The sequence below is a fragment of the Odocoileus virginianus genome, unplaced genomic scaffold (assembly GCF_023699985.2).
Source record: "Odocoileus virginianus isolate 20LAN1187 ecotype Illinois unplaced genomic scaffold, Ovbor_1.2 Unplaced_Contig_5, whole genome shotgun sequence".
Lineage (NCBI taxonomy): Eukaryota > Metazoa > Chordata > Mammalia > Artiodactyla > Cervidae > Odocoileus > Odocoileus virginianus.
In genome coordinates, this window is record NW_027224322.1 from 1,936,404 (window position 1) to 1,955,744 (window position 19,341).

A 19,341-nucleotide genomic window follows, 5' to 3' on the forward strand; every position below is an offset into this window, starting at 1 on the left:
GGGACAGTTTTCAGTATAAACAGAGAGCACCACTGTCTACTTCATCACCTTCAATGAATTGCTCAGATCAGCACCACCAAACCCTGAGCACATGCTAAGGTCTGTACTAAGGTATACACCCCATACCAGGGGTGCAAAAATAACAGACCAAGGCCAGCCTCAGACCACAGACAGGGAATCAAATACCTTCAGTTTGACATGACCAGGGAAGCAGGAGGGGGTATGACCAGGCTGCTGACGGCACAGAGGAGGAAATAGTCACATCAGAGTGCATCATGGAGGGTCCCCGGCGAGACAAGAGAGCTAGTGACACCCACAAGGTGGACAGAGCTAGGCAGACATTTCAGACAGAATAAGATGATGGAGAAATCTGCCTCTTGAGAAACCTATATGCAGGTCAGGAAGCAACAGTTAGAACTGGATGTGGAACAACAGACTGGTTCCAAATCAGGAAAGGAGTACATCAAGGCTGTATATTGTCACCCTGCTTATTTAACTTATATGCAGAGTACATCATGAGAAATGCTGGGCTGGATGAAGCACAAGATGGAATCAAGATTGCCAGGAGAAATATCAATAACCTCAGATATGCAGATGACACCACCCTTATGGCAGAAAGTGAAGAAGAACTAAAGAGCCTCTTGATGAAAGTGAAAGAAGAGAGTGAAAAAGTTGGCTTAAAACTCAACATTCAGAAAACTAAGATCATGGCATCCAGTCCCATCACTTCATGGCAAATAGGTGGGGAAACAGTGGAAACAGTGAAAGACTACTTTTGGGGGCTCCACAATCACTGCAGATGGTGACTGCAGCCATGAAATTAAAAGACGCTTGCTCCTTGGAAGGAAAGGTATGATCAACCTAGACAGCATATTAAAAAACAGACATTACTTTGCCAACAAAGGTCCATTCCTAGTCAAAGCTATGGTTTTTCCAGTAGTCATGTATGGATGTGAGAGTTGGACTACAAAGAAAGCTGAGTGCCGAAGAATTGATGCTTTTGAACTGTGGTGTTGGAGAAGACTCTTGAGAGTCCCTTGGACTGCAAGGAGATTCAACCAGTCCATCCTAAAGGAAATCAGCCCTGAATATTCATTGGAAAGACTGATATTGAAGCTGAAACTCCAATACTTTGGCCACCTGATGCGAAGAACTGACTCATTGGAAAAAACCCTGATGCTGGGAAAGATTGAAGGTGGGAGGAGAAGGGGACAACAGAGGATGAGATGGTTGGATGGCATCACTGACTCAATGGACATGAGTTTGAGTAAGCTCCAGGAGTTGGTGATGGACAGGGAGGCCTGGGTGCTGCAGTCCATGGGGTCTCAAAGAGTCAGAAATGACTGAGCAACTGAACTGAACTGAAGAAAATGAGGGAAGTGGTCAGAGAACCTGGGTGGGGACCAGAAAAGACTGGTCATCAAGCCTGAAAGGAAAAAGTCTAGAGAAGGAGGAAGCAGGGGGCAAAAAACTGCTTGTTCATCTCTCGTGACTTGAGGCAGGATTACTTCTAACTCATCCCAGTGTCTCTCTGATCCATAAGAAAGCAGCATCTGTGCAGTAAACTAAGTGCTGCATGTGTTCCCTTTCAGTCTGGCTTGAGCTCCTTCCCAGGAGGTGGCGGCGGCTGCTCCCCAGGTCAGCAAGCGCAGGGCTCCTGTGGACCCCTCTGCAGTACCACGGCTTCAGGATGTGGGCAAGTAAGTGCTCCAGCCCTCCACCTTCAACACAACACATGCCGAGGTGTGCACAGAGTAACACTCGGTGTCTAGGAGTGATCACAAAGCAGACCACCGCCCAAGAGCGACACAGGTCAGCAAGCACAGGGCTCCTGTGGACCCCTCTGCAGTACCACGGCTTCAGGATGTGGGCAAGTGCTCCAGCCCTCCACCTTCACCACAACACATGCCGAGGTGTGCACAGAGTAATACTCGGTGTCTAGGACTGATCACAAAGCAGACCACCGCCCAAGAGCGACACAGGCCTAGGCACGCTCTACCCCTTGTCTCAGCTCAGCAGTTCATGTTCAGCCAGTTCCTGGCTGTTCAGGAGCCCCAACTTCCACTGATCCACAGAACGGTAGGCACTGTCCTGATGTTTAAAGTAATCATGATTTTTCTTTTTATACTTTGTTTAACTTTGTATTTTATATTGGAATATACTTGATCAACAGTGTTGTGATCACTTCAAGTGTACAGCAGAGTTATTCAGTTAATACACATGTATTCACTCCTTCTCGAATTCTTTTCCCGTTTAGTCTGTCACATAGCGTTGAGCAGAGTCCCTGTGCTATATAGTAGCTCCTTGTCGGTTATCCGTGTTAAATAAAGCTGTGTGTGCAAATGCATCCCAAACTCCCTAGCTATCCCATACCCCCAGTCTTCGTCCTTGGTGACCATAAGTTTGTTCTCTAAGTCTGTGAGTCCGTTTCAATTTTGTAAACACTTCCATCATTTCTTTCTAGATTGGGGGTATATGCAACATCATATGATATTTCTCTTTGCCTGACTTCATTCGGCATGACAATCTCTAGGTCTATCCATGCTGCAGCAAATGGCATTATTCATTCTTTTTAATGGCTGAGCCCCAGGTGCGTAGTAGTGAAAAACCCACCTGCCAATGTAGGAGATGCTGGATGGATCCCTGGGTCAGGAAGATTCCCTGGAGAAGGAAATGGAAACCCACTCCAGTGTTCTTGCCTGGAAAATTCCGTGGACAGAGGAAGTCTGGTGGGCTACAGTCCATAGAGTTGCAGAGCCGGACACGACTGAACAGTGAGTGTGCACACCCACACACGCACACACAATACTCCAACACACACATGTCCACGTCTTCTTTATCCACTCCTCCGCTGACGGGCACTTAGGTTGCTTCTATGTCCTGGCTATTGTAAATAGTGCTTCAGGGAACACTGGGGTGCAGGCATCCTTCCAGACCATGGTTTTCTCCAGATATATGCCTAGGAGTGGGATTGCTGAATCATATGGTAGCTCTATTTTTAGTTTTTCAAGGAACCTGCCTACCGTTCTCCATAGTGGCTACACCAATTTACATTCCCAGCAACAGTGTAGGTTGCCTATGTTCTTTATTTTTATCCCATTCTTTTGCATTCACTGAAAAATATTATTATTCCATTTCTTCTTTATATTACTTTGGATGTTTCACATTCCTTCACTTTTTCTCTTAGTTGTTACAAAAAAATTAAACTTGTATTTTTGAATTAATACAACTGACAGTAGCATTTTTATTTACTTTCTGAACAAAGCAAAAAGCCTTAGACTATTTGTACCCTAATTACCCCCTCCTGAATTGCATATATTTGCTGTTTTGTATTTTAATCTCTCTCTGTTTTAACCTTCGAGCATTTTATAAAATCCATATTTATTTAGATATCTCAATATTTTTGCCCTTTTCCTTGATTTCATTGTTTCTGCCATCTCTGAGTTTCCGTCTGGGATCAATTTCCTTCTACCTGAAGATCATCTTTCAGTATTTCCTGTAGCTTGTGTCTGTTAGTGACACACTCTCTCAGTTTTATCTTGCTGGTAAATGTTTTTATATTACTTTCCTTCTTTCTTTTTTAAAAATAATTTTTAATGTTTAAATCGAGAAACAATTTTTATATGACAAAAATTTTACAATTTCACAATTTTAAAGTGTATAAACAGGTGTGTTTTTCCTTTTTGTTTCAGTATATCCACAATGTTGTTCCACCATCAGCACTAGCTAGTTTCAGAGTATTCTCCACCCTCCTGTTCTCTCAGCCCCTGGCCACTGCTAATATATTTTTTGTCTCCGAGTTTGCCTATTCTGCACATTTCCATGGAATCATAGAATTTGTGGCCTTTCATATCTGGTTTTGTTTACTTAGCATTGTTTTCAAGGCTTTTCCACATTGTGTCTTGTATTAGAGCTTTATTCCCTTTATGGCTAAATATTATTCCACTCTATGGCTATATCAAATTTTGTCTATTCATCATTTGATGGACATTTGGCTCACATCCACTTCCTGGCCATTATGAATACTGCTATTATAAATATTTGTGTGCAAGCTTTTATGTTTTCAATTCTCTGGGGTTACGTGCCTAAGAGGGGATTGTCACTGTATAATATGGCAGCTCTGCTGTTTTCTGAAGCAGCTGCACCCCTTTCACATCTAAATTAACTTTTATGAAGGTTCCAATTCCTCCACATCCTCACTGACAGGTGCTATTCTCCATTTTTTCACTATAGACATTCCAGTGGGTTGAGTGGATCTCATCCTGGGCTTCAGCCCTGATTCTCTAATGACTAATGATGTTGCACATCTTCTCCTGTACTTAATGGCCATTTGTGTGTCTTCTTTGGAGAAATGCTTATTCAAGTCCTTCGTGCATTTAAAAAATCGATTGTCTGTTTGTTGCTGAGTTGTAAGAGTTCTTTATGGTTTATGGAGACTAGATCCTGATCAGATATATAATTTGCAAATATTTTATCTCGTGGTTTTTATTTTCATTTTCTTGATGATGTCCTTTGAGGCATAAAATATTTTAATTTCTATGAAATCCAATCATTTTCTTACTATTGTTGCTTGTGTTTTTGAGTTATATTTAGGAAACTGCTAACGAATCCCAGGTTATGACAATTTACACTGACCTTTTCTTCTATTCTAATAGATTCAGTGCTTACTTTAAGATCTTTTCCTGTTTTGAGTTAATTTTTGTACGTAGTGTGAGGTAGCACTTTTAATTCCTTTTTTTGTGAGTGGATTTCCAGTTGTTTCATCACTGTTTGTTGAAGAGTTTATTCTTTTCCTTTTAATTGGTCTTGGCACCCTGTTGAAAATCAATTGGCTGCAAATGGATGGAAAGCCAACTGACAGTCTTACTCCTGCAGTAGATTCTTTGAAGGGACAGTCTTTTTTTCCTCAGGATGCACTTAGGATTTTTCTCTCTGTTTCAGGTTTAAATATTTTTACTCTGATATATATGAATATGCTGTTCTTTGCATTAACTCTGCTTTAATTTAATAGGGCTCATGAGTCTGCAGATTAATATTTTCCATTGGTTTGATAAAACACTTGGCCATTATCTCTTCCAATTCAGTTTCATCCTGTTTCTCTGTCTCTTTTTTTAGTAACTTACTTCTGTGGATGCATCCTTGGTGGTTCTGAGTATCGAATAAATGTTTTGCAATTTGTCATCATTAGTCCCACAAAACAAGCAACACAGGAAAAAGTCACTGCCTAGGCAATGGGCTGCTCAGACTTCCTCTCCAAAACTGGTTTGTATCTCCAGGGCAAAGCACTCTCAGCAGTGGAATCCCTGGTCTTCTGTGTTCATCTTGAACTTTGTTAGCAATTCTTCACTAAGTCATCAACTAACTCTCCTAAACTTTCAATCAGATTTCATTTTTACTGTTGATCTTTTCTAATAGTCTTCAGCAGGAAGTTTAGTTTGATTTACCTAGTTCACCATCACTGGAGGTGTAATTCTCACGGTCTGAGGACTGAAGTCATGTCACCCCATGGAAATAGAAACTTTTCAGTGATGACTTTGCAGGAGTTTGTGCTGGAGGGATTTGAGGGAGGTCCGCAGACCCAGGTCCTGCTCTTTGCTCTGTTCCTGGCCCTGTACATGATGGCCATCCAAGGGAACCTCACCATGATCGTGCTCATTACCCTAGATGCCCACCTGCACTCCCCAATGTACTTCTTCCTCAAGAACCTCTCCTTCCTAGATTTGTGCTATACATCTATCATCACCCCCAACACCCTGGCCAACATCCTGTCCTCCTCCAAGGTCATCACTTTTGCTGGCTGTACCACCCAACTGTTCTTCTTCTCCCTGATGTGCACCACCCAGGGTCTCCTCTTGGCCGTGATGGCCTATGACCGCTTCGTGGCCATCTGCAGCCCCCTGCGCTACCCCATCTCCATGCGCCCCTCAGTCTGTGCCCGCCTGGTGCTGGGCTCCTACTGCGGGGGCTGCCTCAACTCCATCCTGCAGACCAGCTTCACATTCAGCCTCCCGTTCTGCAGCTCCAACCACATCGACCACTTCTTCTGTGATGTGCCGCCTCTGCTCAAGCTTGCCTGTGGCGACACAGCCCTCAATGAGCTGCTCTTGTTTGGCATCTGTGGCCTCATCATCGTGGGTGTGACAATTGTGGTCCTCACCTCCTATGGCTACATCACAGTGACCATCCTGAGGATGCGCTCAGCAGCTGGGCGCCACAAAATCTTCTCTACCTGCGGCTCCCACATGACTGCAGTGACTGTCCTTATTGGGACTGTCTTTGTCATGTATGCCCAGCCGGGAGCTGTGCAGTCCATGGAGCAGGGCAAGGTGGTCTCTGTCTTCTACACCATGGTCATCCCGATGCTCAACCCCCTCATCTACAGCCTGAGAAACAAGGATGTGAAGGATGCCCTGAGGAGACTGGGGTGGAAACACACATCCTCCTGAAGGAGGGTGGCCAGAGAGGAGGCATGGGTTTGATCCTTGGTCAAGGAACTAATATCCTAAAACTCTGTTCTCTTGAATTTTTGTGTACTTTAAAAGGTAGGCAAAATTAATTTTAATAGAATAACATTTTTTGAAGGACTTAAACTACTTGATTTCAGGATTTACTATAAAAACCAGAGAAATCACAACAGTGTAATTTGGGCTTACTGGAACAGAATCAAGAATACAGACTAAATTTATGCATATAAGGTCAATTTTTTTTGACATAAATATCAGGCTAATTCAATGGAGAAATAGTGTTTTCAACAAGCTGTTCTGAAACAATCAAACATCCATATGCAAAAAGACAAACATCAACCCTAATAATGATTAACTCAAAATAGATATGATTCCTAAGTATAAAGTGTAAAAATTTAAAACATGTATAAGAAAATGCAGGAGACCATCTTTAAAACTTTGTGTTAAGCGAACATTTCTTTGATAGGACACAAGATGCATAAGCTACAGAGGGAAACATTTGATAATTAGGACTTTATAGAAGCTAAAAATATTTAGTTTACAGAGACACACTGAAACAGTAAAATAAACAGACATGAAAAAAAATATTTGCAAAACATGCATTTGATAAAAGACATACCTAGAGTATATTAAGAACTCTTAAAACTCCATAATAAGATATCTGAATTTAAAAAAAGCCAAAGGGGACCTCTGATTCCTGGTTCCATGTGTAAAACTCTTAAACATTGTCACTCCATCCTGATAACAAGTAAAAAGTTAAACTGACAAAATTACAACCATATTCTTAGATAACTTACATTTGTATAGCATAGTTTATGAATAAATTTTTTTCAAAATGATCATGTAACCATGTACAGACATTATATGGAATCATGTATGCTGGATTATTAATATAGATTATCTAAGGTCATATACTGGAGAAAGGAATGGCAATCCACTCCTGTATTCTTGCCTGGAGAATTCCATGGACAGAGGAGCCTGGTGGGCTACAGTCCATGGGTCACAAAGAATTGGACACAACTGAGCAAGTAACTCACACACACACACACACACACACACACACACACACACATGTCATACATGGCTTTCTTGAAGGCTCAGGTAGTAAAAAATCTGCCTGCAATATGGGAGACCTGGGTTCTATCCCTGGTTTGGGAAGATCCCCTGGAGAAGGGATGGTACCCACTCCAGTATTCTTTCTGGAGGACTTCACGGACAGAGGAGCCTGGAGGGCTACAGTCCATGGGGTCTCAAACAATCAGACACAACTGAGTGGCTAACACGCTCACACTTTTCACACAAAGTCATATGTGAGTTTTCCAAGTGGCCCAGCAGTAAAACAAACAGACAAGAAAGAAAACTACAAAACTACCTGCAATGCTGGAGATGCAGGAGATGCAGCTTTGATCCCTGGATTGGGAAGATCCCCCGGAGGAGGAAATGATGACCATTCCAGTATTCTTGCCAGGCAATCCCGTGGACAGAGGAAGCTGCAAGGCTACAGTCCATGAGGTTGTAAAGAGTCAGACATGACTTAGCTATTGAGCATGCACACACTCAAGGTCACATACAGGCTGATGTTAGGAAGGAAACTGATCCAATTTTTTAAAGGAAAGGGAAAAACGACTACAGAAAAGCTCCACCAACAATCATAAAAACAACTTAAAAATCTGGTGTGTATAAAAAATGTTTATTCATTTAAAGAAATTATATATTTCTGTATATAGAAAGAAATTAAAAACTATTTACATTCAGAAATTGAAACTTAATCATCTTTAAAAGAATGACCCAAGTCTAGAGAACCTAGCAATGTATCTGGGCACATACAGAAATGTCATCTATGTGAACAGAAGACATTTGGCTACAGGTAAAATACCTAACAGCTTAGACCATGAGGACATGTTGATGTTATTTTATGTTACAAGATGCAAGAAATCAGTTAAGAAAATCAGTGCTAGGCTCTGTCAACTTCTTGTGCTTTTCTAGGATTCCCTCTCATCGTCACTGCAGTTTTGAACACAGTTGTCAAGCACAGACATTAAGGTGATCCTCACAGGGAAGGTCAAGAACTAGCCAAGCAAGCATCACAGAAGACCAAAAAAAAAAAAAAAAGTAGGTGCTATTTTGACCCCAGAGGAAGTGTGGCCAACATGCTTGAGGAACATTAAAGAGGCTACAACAAACTATGGAAAATTCTTAAAGAGATGGGAATACCAGACCACCTTACCTGTCTCCTGAGAAACCTGTGTGCAGGTCAAGAAGCAACAGTTAGAACCAGACATGGAACAACTGACTGGTTCCAAACTGGGAAAGGAGTACGTCAAGGCTGTATATTGTCACCCTGTTTATTTAACTTACATGTAGAGTACATCATGTGAAATGCCGGGCTGGATGAATCACAAGCTGGAATCAAGATTACCAGGAGAAATATCAACAACTTCAGATATACAGATGATACCACCCTAATGGCAGAAAGTGAAGAGAAACTAAAGAGCCTCTTGATGAGGGTGAAAGAAGAGAGTGAAAAAGCTGGCTTAAAACTCAACATTTAAAAAACTAAGATCATGGCATCTGGTCCCATCACTTCAATAGGTGGGGAAAAGGTGGGAACGGCGGCAGATTTTATTTTCTTGGGCTCCAAAATCACTGCAGACAGTGACTGTAGCCACAAAATTAAAAGACACTTGCTCCTTGGAAGAAAAGCTATGACAAACATAGAACAACATATTAAAAAGCAGAGACTTAACTTTACCAACAAAGTTGTATATCATCAAAGCTATGGTTTTTCCAATAGTCGTGTTCAGATATGAGAGCTGGACTCATATCTGAGAGAGAAGACTGAGTGCTGAAGAATTGATGCTTTTGAACTGTGGTGCTGGAGAAGACTCTTGAGAGTCCCTTGGACAGCAAGGAGATCAAACTAGTCAATCCTAAAGGAAATCAACCCTGAATAATTCACTGGAAGGACTGATGCTGAAGCTGAAGCTCCAATTGACCACCTCATGCAAAGAGTCAACTCTTTGGAAAAGATTCTGAACTGGGAAAGATTGTGGGACTGTAAAATGAGATGATAAGGCTATGAAGCTAGATGATGTCATTCAGCCAGTGACAGCAAGGAGGAAAATTCAGACCCCTGAGTCCTGGGCACTGTCACAATCAGAAGTCAGCAAGTGGAAGATCCGTACGGAAGCTGAGATGTAACAGCTGGTGAGTCAAGTTGAACAGGTCAGTCAGCTATGAGAGAGTGGCTTCAAAGGACTCATACCCCACCAACAGGTACCTGGATTCTTAGAGGAATGCCCAAGTCAGAAAAGCGTGCCATTCCAGGAACAGAAACGTGATCAGAGGCTGGTAGGTCAGGTCTGGATTTGGACCAAATTGAAGAGCTGCCCACTGGCTAAAAATGGGACAATTTGATGTTATTAAGAATAGTAATTACAATACATTCAAATACATCAAATATGTTTAATTCATATTAAACATAATATGTTTAATATTCATAATATTACAATTCATAATAATACATTCATAATAATACAAAAAAATCTTAGCCACCATTGGAGAATGCTAATGAATCAATTCAATGTTTTTGAAATGCTACTGATAAAGAGAGGAGCAAGTGTGCTGCTTCTCCCACATGAACTGAAGCCGAGAGGAATCGGAGAGCGGAGGAGGACGTTCATCTTTGTGGATGGAATTAGAGGGCAGCAACCTAAGCGACTGAACTGAGCTGAACTGAACCTAAGTGAAACAAGTCACACAGGAAAAGAAAATACTGTATGACTCCACTTACATTTTGAATCTAAAAACAAATAAGCAAACAGAACAGAAATAGACTCACAGATACAGAGAATAAATGAGTGGTTGCAGAAGGGAGCATGCTAAAGGGGATAAATAGGTGAAGGGAATATACAAAAACTAAATCACTGGGATGTCATATGCAACATAAGGGATATGGTCAAAAATGTTGTAAAATCGTTATGTGGGGACAGATGTTTACTAGACTTGTTCAAGTGATCATTTCATAATATATGTAAATGTAAAATCACTATGCTATACATCAGAAACTAACATAAGATTATGCATCAACTATAACACACACACACACTCTCACATACATACTGCAATTAAAAATATATTCACACGGCCAGGCTCACCTGAGATAATGTATGTGAATAAAACACCTCGAGCAATGACTGGTACCAAAGATATGATTGATGGATACATTTTAATTGTGCCCTAATGGGTGATGATTCCAAAGAGAAACCAAATATTTAACCTTTCTTTCATACTTCACCCAAACCAAATATTCATGACCCTGTTTTAAATAACAACAAGAATGATAATTTAAATACATGGCCAAACTATTGCTCAAAGTGAATTTGATGCCAGTAGGAATAATTTTGGCTGAGTGCCTCTCACACAGGAGAGAGGTCAGGGGTCTGAGGCAAAATCTTGGTTCCATCTGGGGCAGAAGCTCTCTTGGGCTCCTGCTCCATCATCCCAAGGGCATGAGGGACATTGGCACTGGAGATTGTGCCCAGAACTCCAGTCACAGCATTCACCTTTCTGGTCTAGGATACGAAAAATGATTTATCTTTATATACATTTACAGAAAAAATCATGAAGTCGTGTTTACTCATGTGATTCAGCATCATCCAGCTAAAGAGAATGAAATTTGCCTAAACGCCACTATAACTTTTGCCCACTCAAAATTGTTGTCCTCCAAAGTTAAAGATTTTCATGATTTTATAAATTGATGCTATTCACCCTTGATAGAGTTCCTACACAATGAACAAATTGATTAAACATCGAATGCACCATGTCAAAGGATATCCAAGGGAATTAAGGAAAAGAAGCAGGAGGAAAATGTCCTGAAAAAGAAAAAATAACTTCCTTTAAGTGCTATTCCAGCGGAAACTGTAGTGTTGCCAAATATCTAGTATAAATATAAGAAAATGCCAATGCCTAAAAATACTTTGAAAATAGGAGAATTCATTGGCAGTAGGAAACACAAATGAAAAGAAAAGGGCAGAGATTTAGCACCTTATGAAAATAAGGATAAATGGGGAAACAGAGAATCCTGCTGCTCATTTTGTTTCATTGGTAAAATCATCTCAAGAAATATTTAGGCAGATAATTGGATAAATAGTGTGCAGTTGCTCATGAAGAGTGCTGAAGGGGCAGAATGACTTACAGCAAGGACAATTCACCCTCCTGTTCCCATGAAAGTTATGAATGTAGGCAGTCCAGACTCACAGAGACTTGGTGGAAAACCTGCAACAGCAGACAGGAATTGTCATGGATTATCAATCCTCTGTTCATGGTGTCTCAGAGCAAGAACACTGAAGTGGCTTGCCATTCCCTTCTCCAGGCTTCAACAGTACGTGAACTGTGAACTTCCAGATGTTCAAGCTGGATTTGGAAAAGGCAGAGGAACCAGAGATCAAATTGCCAACATCCGTTGGATCATAGAAAAAGCAAGAGAGTTCCAGAAAAACATCTACTTCTGCTTTATTGACTATGCCAAAGCCTTTGACTGTGTGGATCACAACAAACTGTGGAAAATTCTTCAAGAAATGGGAATACCAGACCACCTGACCTGCCTCCTGAGAAACCTGTATGCAGGTCAAGAAGCAACAGTTAGAAATGGACATGGAACAACAGACTGGTTCCAAATAAGGAAAGGAGTACATCAAGGCTGTATAAGAAACAACAATAACCTCAGATATGCAGATGATACCACCCTTACGGCAGAAAGCAGAGAAGAACTAAAGAGCCTCTTGATGAAAGTGAAAGAGGAGAGTGAAAAAGTTGGCTTAAAACTCAACATTCAGAAAACTAAGATTATGGCATCTGGTCCCATCACTTCATGGCAAATAATGGGGAAACAGTGGAAGAAGTGACAGACTTTATTTTTGAGGGCTCCAAAATCACTGCAGATGGTAACTGTAGCCATGAAATTAAAAGACGCTTACTCCTTGGAAGGAAAGTTATGACCAACCTAGACAGCATATTAAAAAGCAGAGACATTACTTTGCCAACAAAGGTCCATCTAGTCAAGGTTATGGTTTTTCCAGTAGTCATGTATGGATGTGAGAGTTGGACTGTGAAGAAAGCTGAGTGCTGAAGAATTGATGCTTTTGAACTGTGGTGTTGGAGAAGACTCTTGAGAGTCCCTTGGACTGCAAGGAGATCCAACCAGTCAATCCTAAAGGAAATCAGTCCTGAATATTTTTTGGAAGGACTGATGCTGAAGCTGAAACTCCAGTACTTTGGCCATCTGATGCAAACAGCTGACTCATTTGAAAAGACCCTGATGCTGGGAAAGATTGAGGGCAGGAGGAGAAGGGGATGACAGAGGATGAGATGGCTGGATGGCATCACCGACTCAATGGGCATGAGTTTGAGTAAGCTCCGGGAGTTGGTGATGGGCAGGGAGGCCTGGTGTGCTGCAGTCAATGGGGTCACAAAGAGTCGGACATGACTGAGTGACTGAACTGACTGAACTGATCAATCCTCTGTGCCCACAGTTACCCAACACTGTGGTCACTGGAGCAGCTTATAGATCACTTCTCTCCCATGGAACCAGGACTTCTTAAAGTGGAAAGTTTTAGACTTAGGTAGAGTGATCGAATGGCAAAAATGAAGAAAGATGGAAGGAAAGGAACCTTAATAAAATAAGATTAAGATGAAAATTAATGAACTTGAAAAAAATGTGCCTTTCTACTCAGGAATACACATCTAGATATCCACTTAAGAGGGGAAAATGTCCATTGTATAATATTCATTACTGAATAAGGAATATAAAAAAAGAAACAACTTAAAGTGTCTCTACTAAGAAGATGCCACAAGTAAACTGCTGTACGTTATCATGTTTAAAACAACTGAAGTAACTGAACTAGAATATGGAAGAACGGGGAAAGATGCTGAAGAACCCTGCAGAATGCATTTTGACATAGAGCTGGAGAACAAGATAAAACAATGAAAGTGTATCGCTGACTTTGCCAGGTGAAAGCAAACTCCCTCACCACCCTCCTGCTTCAGTCACCAGGGCCACCATAGCTAATTAACACAAATTTGGGGACTTATAGCAAAAGGAGTTTCCTCTCTCTTGGGTCGGCATTCAAAATCAAGTTGTCAGCAGAGACCGCTGCCCTTGAAAACTCTCGACAAACATTCTTCCTTGCTTCTTCCTGGGGGCTCCTGGCGTTTTGGGCCTTCCTTCCCCTGTCGCTGCATCCGTGCAATCTCGTCCAGTCTTTACATGCCCTTTGTCCTTGTGTTTTTGTGTCTCCGTATCATTTACTCTTCCTTTAAAGACCCCAGGCATTGGTCTTAGGGGCTACCTCATCCAGCATGGCCTCATGCTAGCTGATTCATTTGGAAATAAGATCATACTCTGGTTTTCTGGGTAGACATTATTTTTTTTGGAGGGACACACCTTTCCCCTTATTACAGTGATATTCTGTGTGTCTCAAGGGAATTTATATTCTGCAGTTGCTGAGTGTTTTTGACTGTTTGTGCTGAGGAGGTTCAATTAGTTAATATTTTAAATCTAACATATTACTCTAATTTTCCCCTTGTTTTATCAATTCCTGGGAGATGAATGATAAAATATACACTATTATTTGGATGTATTTATTTCATTTTTAAATTAATTTCATTGGAGTGCAGTTGTTTTACAATGTTTCATTAATTTCTACTGAACAGCAAAGTGAACCAGCTACACATACACACATATTCCCCCCTTTGAATTTCCTACCCGTTCAGGCCACCACAGTATATTGAGTCCAGTCCCCTGAGCTATAGTGTAGCTTCTCATTAATTGCCTATTTTATACATAGTATCAATAGTGTATGTGTGTCAATCCCAATTATTTGGATGTATGTGTTAATTTAAATTCTGTCAGTCTTTATTTATTATTTTTTAGTCTTTACTTTTATAGGTCCTTTTTTAGTTGTATAAAAATTGAAAAATTTCCCACTATCAGTTGGGTAAAACAATTATGAAGGGTTCCTTTATAAAAAAAAAAAACACTTTTTTTCTGACATCTACTTTGTCAAAATAATTACTGAGCCTCGCCAGCCTTGTTTTTCATAGAATGTTCCTAATGTGACTGTGTCCTGCTTTTTGCTTTCATACTTTCTGTATTTTTCTAATAATCACATATCACCTTCAGACAGTGAAGAATCTGCCTGCAATTCAGGAGATTCAGGTTCGATCCCTGGGTCAGGAAGATCCCCGGAGGAGGGAATGGCAACCCACTCTAGAATTCTTGCCTGGGCAATCCCATGAACAGAGAAGCCTGGTGAGCTACAGTCCACGGGGTCACAAAGAGTCAGACATGACTGGACTACTAACACTCTCATTTCACTCTGGATTTCTCACCAGGATTACAATAATTTAGCGTACGTGTCTAAGCTGATTCAGCATGTGTGTTTAAGTCTTCATTGAGTGTCAGGCTGCACTGTTACCTCTAATGGTAACAGACGCACAGAAAGTGCTGTGGTGGGGCACGGGCACAGGCCCCTCACTCACTGGTTTTCCTCAAAACCACCAGTGGGGGTGCGGCGGAGGCGGGGGTGGGCCATGGGCCAGCAGGTCCCACCCGCTGCCCGGAGGACACCTCTCCAAGGAGGGCCCCTGGGTCCCTCTAAGTTCTCTTCCTTCTCTCCTGTTGGCCCCCAGCGCTTCCTGAGGGGTTTCAGGCTTCTTGCCTCCGCTGTCTTGAATTGAGGGGAATCAGAGCAAGATTGGCCACTGGAGGGCAGCTTCCCGGCACCCAGGGAGCTGGGAGTCCCAGGGCACTCAGAGCCCAAGTCTCACCTAATTGGCCATTTGAGGCCTCTATTCCCAGCTAGCTCAGATACATATATCTGCCCCAGCAAAGAGACCTTGAAGTGCAAGTTGCAGGACATACTACCCAAGCACAGGACCGGATCTAAAGGAGCAAGCGAACTGAATCCTCCCAGCCCTTACTTGTTCTAAGACCCAGGAGCTTCCTACAGCAAGATCATGGACACTGGACAGACCCTCACTGGGCACACAGGAGTCCTCTGCTAACCCTCCCCACTTCACTTCCCTGCACAGGAGGCCAGAGCTGAACAGGGTGAAGGGTGCTCCACGTCTTTATCATCAGCACAGACCTGGGTCAGGAGTCCTGCCCACTCTGGGAGCACAGGGTCCTGGGTGAGCCATGACCCCCCTGACATCACAGCAGCACTGCGGTCATCAAACAGCAGCGTGGTCAGCATCACTGACAGGTGAGTCCTGGGAGTCTAGACCCTAATCAGCATTGCCCCTCTCCACCCCTGCTGCGCTGCACAGGGTCATTGAGGGCAGCCAGTCTGAACTTTAAAGAGAATAGAAATAATCAGTGGGTCTCTTACAAACGTGGGGTTTAATTCAATGCCCGAGGCTCTGCTTTTCTGACAAGCTCCAGGCTCTGCTGGATGCTGTAGGCCCTCAGACCACATGTGAGATCAGCTTTACAAAGAAGGATTCAGCCATAGTTAATACAAATTGAGACTTGCAGATAACAACTGAATTTTTTGCTTTTCTAGGCAAGAATTTCTCAGGTTCAATTCATACAGGTTTACTAAAGCCACAAAAGTAGCCTCACTGGGTCATCTCAACAAGCCAAAGGAATGTGTGAATTTGTTTTTTATGAAGAAAACTGGTAGCTTGGCTTCCTAGAAGAAAAGCCAGTCCCTCCTCTGGGGATCCTCAGGCACCCTAGGGGTCACTATTGTGATGACCCAAAGTCCCTGATGTCGACAAATTGTCCTGGAAAACAGTCACAAACATGAAGCTAGGAACACCAAGGGCATAAGAGCGAGGCCAGCCAACCTGAGATTGGGGAAGATGGTCACCCTGGTCACATTTGACAGGAGTATCTTTGCGAGGACCTGGGTGAGCAGAGGTGGACAGCTAGGCCATGGCTACCTCGGTTGTGAGCACAGGGGCACAGGACCTGGCTGGCTGCCAGGGTGTGCAGCCGACGTGTGTGGGGCGGACCCTCAACTCCACCCTGAACACCAGCTCCAGCCCTGAATTTGGGGGGGATCTGCCTGGGCATCCAGGTCAGACTGTCCTGCTTTGCTGTCATGCAAGGGTTGGGGTCAAATAGCCCAGGAGAGGAAAGCTGGACAACCTCCATAGTCATCAACCACTCCTTTGTTGGAAAGTATAGAATTTTTCAGGGCACCTTCTAAGAAAACTTCAACGGAAGTTCCTGAGAAAGAATGTGGGGGTCAATGCTTCTCCAGAGGAACCACTGACCACCCAGCTTCTGCTTGCACATCCCCTCTCCTTCCAAAGTAAGCCAGCTTGTGATGCTATAGATCTGACCTCCAGACCACATGGGCTCCGCTCTGAAATACACTTTCTTACTAATGCTCATCTGCACTGTGGGAGACGCTGCAGCTCCAGGCTCTCCGTCCTTCACCACTCCTCCCTCTTCAGGCTGCATCTCCCCTGATAATTCCTCTGGCCATCACAGAGCGGGTCTCCATGTGCCGTCACAGTGTGGTGGTCAGCCCTGCCCAGGGCAGAGAAGGGAGGTCTGGGCCGTGACAGGGACAGGAAGCAGCACCCAGCAGGAGGACCCAGACACTGAGCAGATGTGACCATGTTGGAGGCTCCCACTGCTCCAAGCAGTCACCCCACGGGGTGTTGCAGAAGAGCCAGGGGCATGGAAGTAAGGACAGGAGAAGACATGCCCATCTCCTGAATGTGTCACAGCCCCGTCCTGCTGCTTCTCAGACTGTAGAGCTGGGTTATTTCCTTCCCAAATTTGTCCAACACTAGATTTTTCCAACACTAGAGGTCCCCTGATATCCTCAAGGATGCACAGTGCTCTGGGGACAGAACGATAGTGTAGTCCAGGTTCCAGACACTGATGCTGAGACAGGGCTCAGGGTCTGCAAGGCAAAATGACAAATATTCGCCTGCTCATTGCTAGTTCCTGCTCTCCTTCCAGCTTGGCCTTCCATGTGGGCAGGAAGCACTCAGTAAACATTTCCAAAATTTGCAAATGGGTTAACAAGGCAAGAAAGTGCACAATTAGATTGTTGTGGAAGGAGATGTAATGACACAACTCAGAGCATCCCGTTGGGAGTGGAAAACGTGTGTTGAGAGCAGGCACAGGGGCTGTAACGCTCCTCACACTGAAGGTCCTGAGCTCGGCAAAGCTCCTGACATGCCCCCACCCCACAACGACAGCAGCTCAGAGCCTCTGACAGAGAGAATGAACTTGCATACTTATGAACTAGTGAACTGGAGGAAATGTTCCTTTCCAGATCAGTCTGAGCTCATCTGGAAGCAGAGCTGGGCAGCTGGTGGTCCCTTGTTCAGTGGGCAGTGAGGCACTGAAGGGTTCCTGTTCCCCAAGAGAGTATGACCTTGTGGCCTTGACCTGCTCCCTCTCCCTGCCTCTCACCAGCTCTCTGCCCCGTGTCCCCCAGCGCAGGGCCATGTCATCCTGTGGGAACGGAAACCTCTCAGTGATGCCTCTGCAGGAGTTCGTGCTGGATGGGTTTGTGGGTGGCCCACAGACCCAGGCCCTGCTCTTCACCCTGTTCCTGGCCCTGTATGTGGTGGCCGTCCTGGGGAACCTCACCATGATCGTGCTCATCACCCTGGATGCCCGTCTGCACTCCCCAATGTACTTCTTCCTCAAGAACCTCTCCTTTGTGGACCTGTGCTACTCATCTGTCATCTACCCCAAGGCCCTGTTTGACTTAATGTCATCAACCAAGGTCATCACCTTTGCAGGTTGTGCCACCCAGTTCTTCTTCTTCTCCCTGCTCATCACCACTGAGGGATTCCTCTTGGCCGTGATGGCCTATGACCGCTTCGTGGCCATCTGCAGCCCCCTGCGCTACCCCATCTCCATGCGCCCCTCGGTCTGTGCCCGCCTGGTGCTGGGCTCCTACTGCGGGGGCTGCCTCAACTCCATCCTGCAGACCAGCTTCACATTCAGCCTCCCATTCTGCAGCTCCAACCACATCGACCACTTCCACTGTGATGTGCCCCCTCTGCTTGAGATTGCCTGTGCTGACACTACCATCAATGAGCTGGTCATGTTTGCCATCTCTGGCCTCATCATCGTGGGCACCACACTCGTGGTCCTCACCTCCTACGGCTACATCACAGGGACCATCCTGAGGATGCGCTCAGGAGGAGGGAGACACAAGCTCTTCTCCACCTGCGGCTCCCACATGACAGCCGTGTCCCTCTTTTATGGGACTGTCTTTGTGATGTATGCCCAGCCGGGAGCTGTGGAGTCCATGGAGCAGGGCAAGGTGGTCTCTGTCTTCTACACCCTGGTCATCCCGATGCTCAACCCCCTCATCTACAGTCTGAGAAACAGGGATGTGCAGGATGCCCTGTGGAGACTGGGCCAGAGACACACAGCCACGTGAAGGAGGGTAGACAGAGAGACCCAGTGTCCTGAGGGCTGGACAAGAGGACTTGAGGGGAGGCACTTGGTTTGGTTTGAGGAATTCATTCTTTATTCTAATATTCTAATTCATTCTTTCATCCAGCATTCCATTCAACCCTTCCTGGAAGCAAATCATGGGTCACCCATTTCAACTGTGAGAGGCAAAATGGAAAATTCATTTTGTTTGCCATCAGATAATTAATGGTTCATGATGATGAAGACCCTAATCTTGAAGCTAGGGTAATACCGTCAGTAGGGTCATGACTTTCCTGGTGGCTCAGATGGTAAAGAGTTTGCCTGTAATGCAGGAGACCTGGGTTTGATCCCTGGGTCAGGAAGATCCCCTGGAGAAGGGAATGGCAGCCCACTCCAGTATTCTTGCCTGGAGAAGTCCATGGACAGAGGAGACAATTCATGGGATCACATAGA

General features: G+C 43.9%; 2 protein-coding genes across 2 annotated transcripts; both read left to right on the plus strand.

Annotated features, from left to right (window-relative positions):
• Positions 1 to 5,495: 5,495 nt before the first annotated feature.
• Positions 5,496 to 6,600, plus strand: LOC110141390 (olfactory receptor 9S13-like). Its single transcript, XM_020900296.2, has one exon. It carries the CDS (start codon positions 5,496 to 5,498, stop codon positions 6,444 to 6,446), a length of 951 nt encoding a protein of 316 aa, XP_020755955.2. The 3' UTR covers positions 6,447 to 6,600.
• An 11,341-nt stretch (positions 6,601 to 17,941) lies between these two features.
• Positions 17,942 to 18,969, plus strand: LOC139033836 (olfactory receptor 9S13-like). Its single transcript, XM_070463586.1, has one exon. The coding sequence runs from the start codon at positions 17,942 to 17,944 to the stop codon at positions 18,890 to 18,892; it is 951 nt and encodes a 316-aa protein (XP_070319687.1). The 3' UTR covers positions 18,893 to 18,969.
• The last annotated feature ends 372 nt before the right edge of the window (positions 18,970 to 19,341 follow it).

Bases quoted from the DNA above. Each gene is read 5' to 3' on its own strand.
- LOC110141390 (XM_020900296.2), top strand. From the start codon at position 5,496: ATGTCACCCCATGGAAATAGAAACTTTTCAGTGATGACTTTGCAGGAG.
- LOC139033836 (XM_070463586.1), top strand. From the start codon at position 17,942: ATGTCATCCTGTGGGAACGGAAACCTCTCAGTGATGCCTCTGCAGGAG.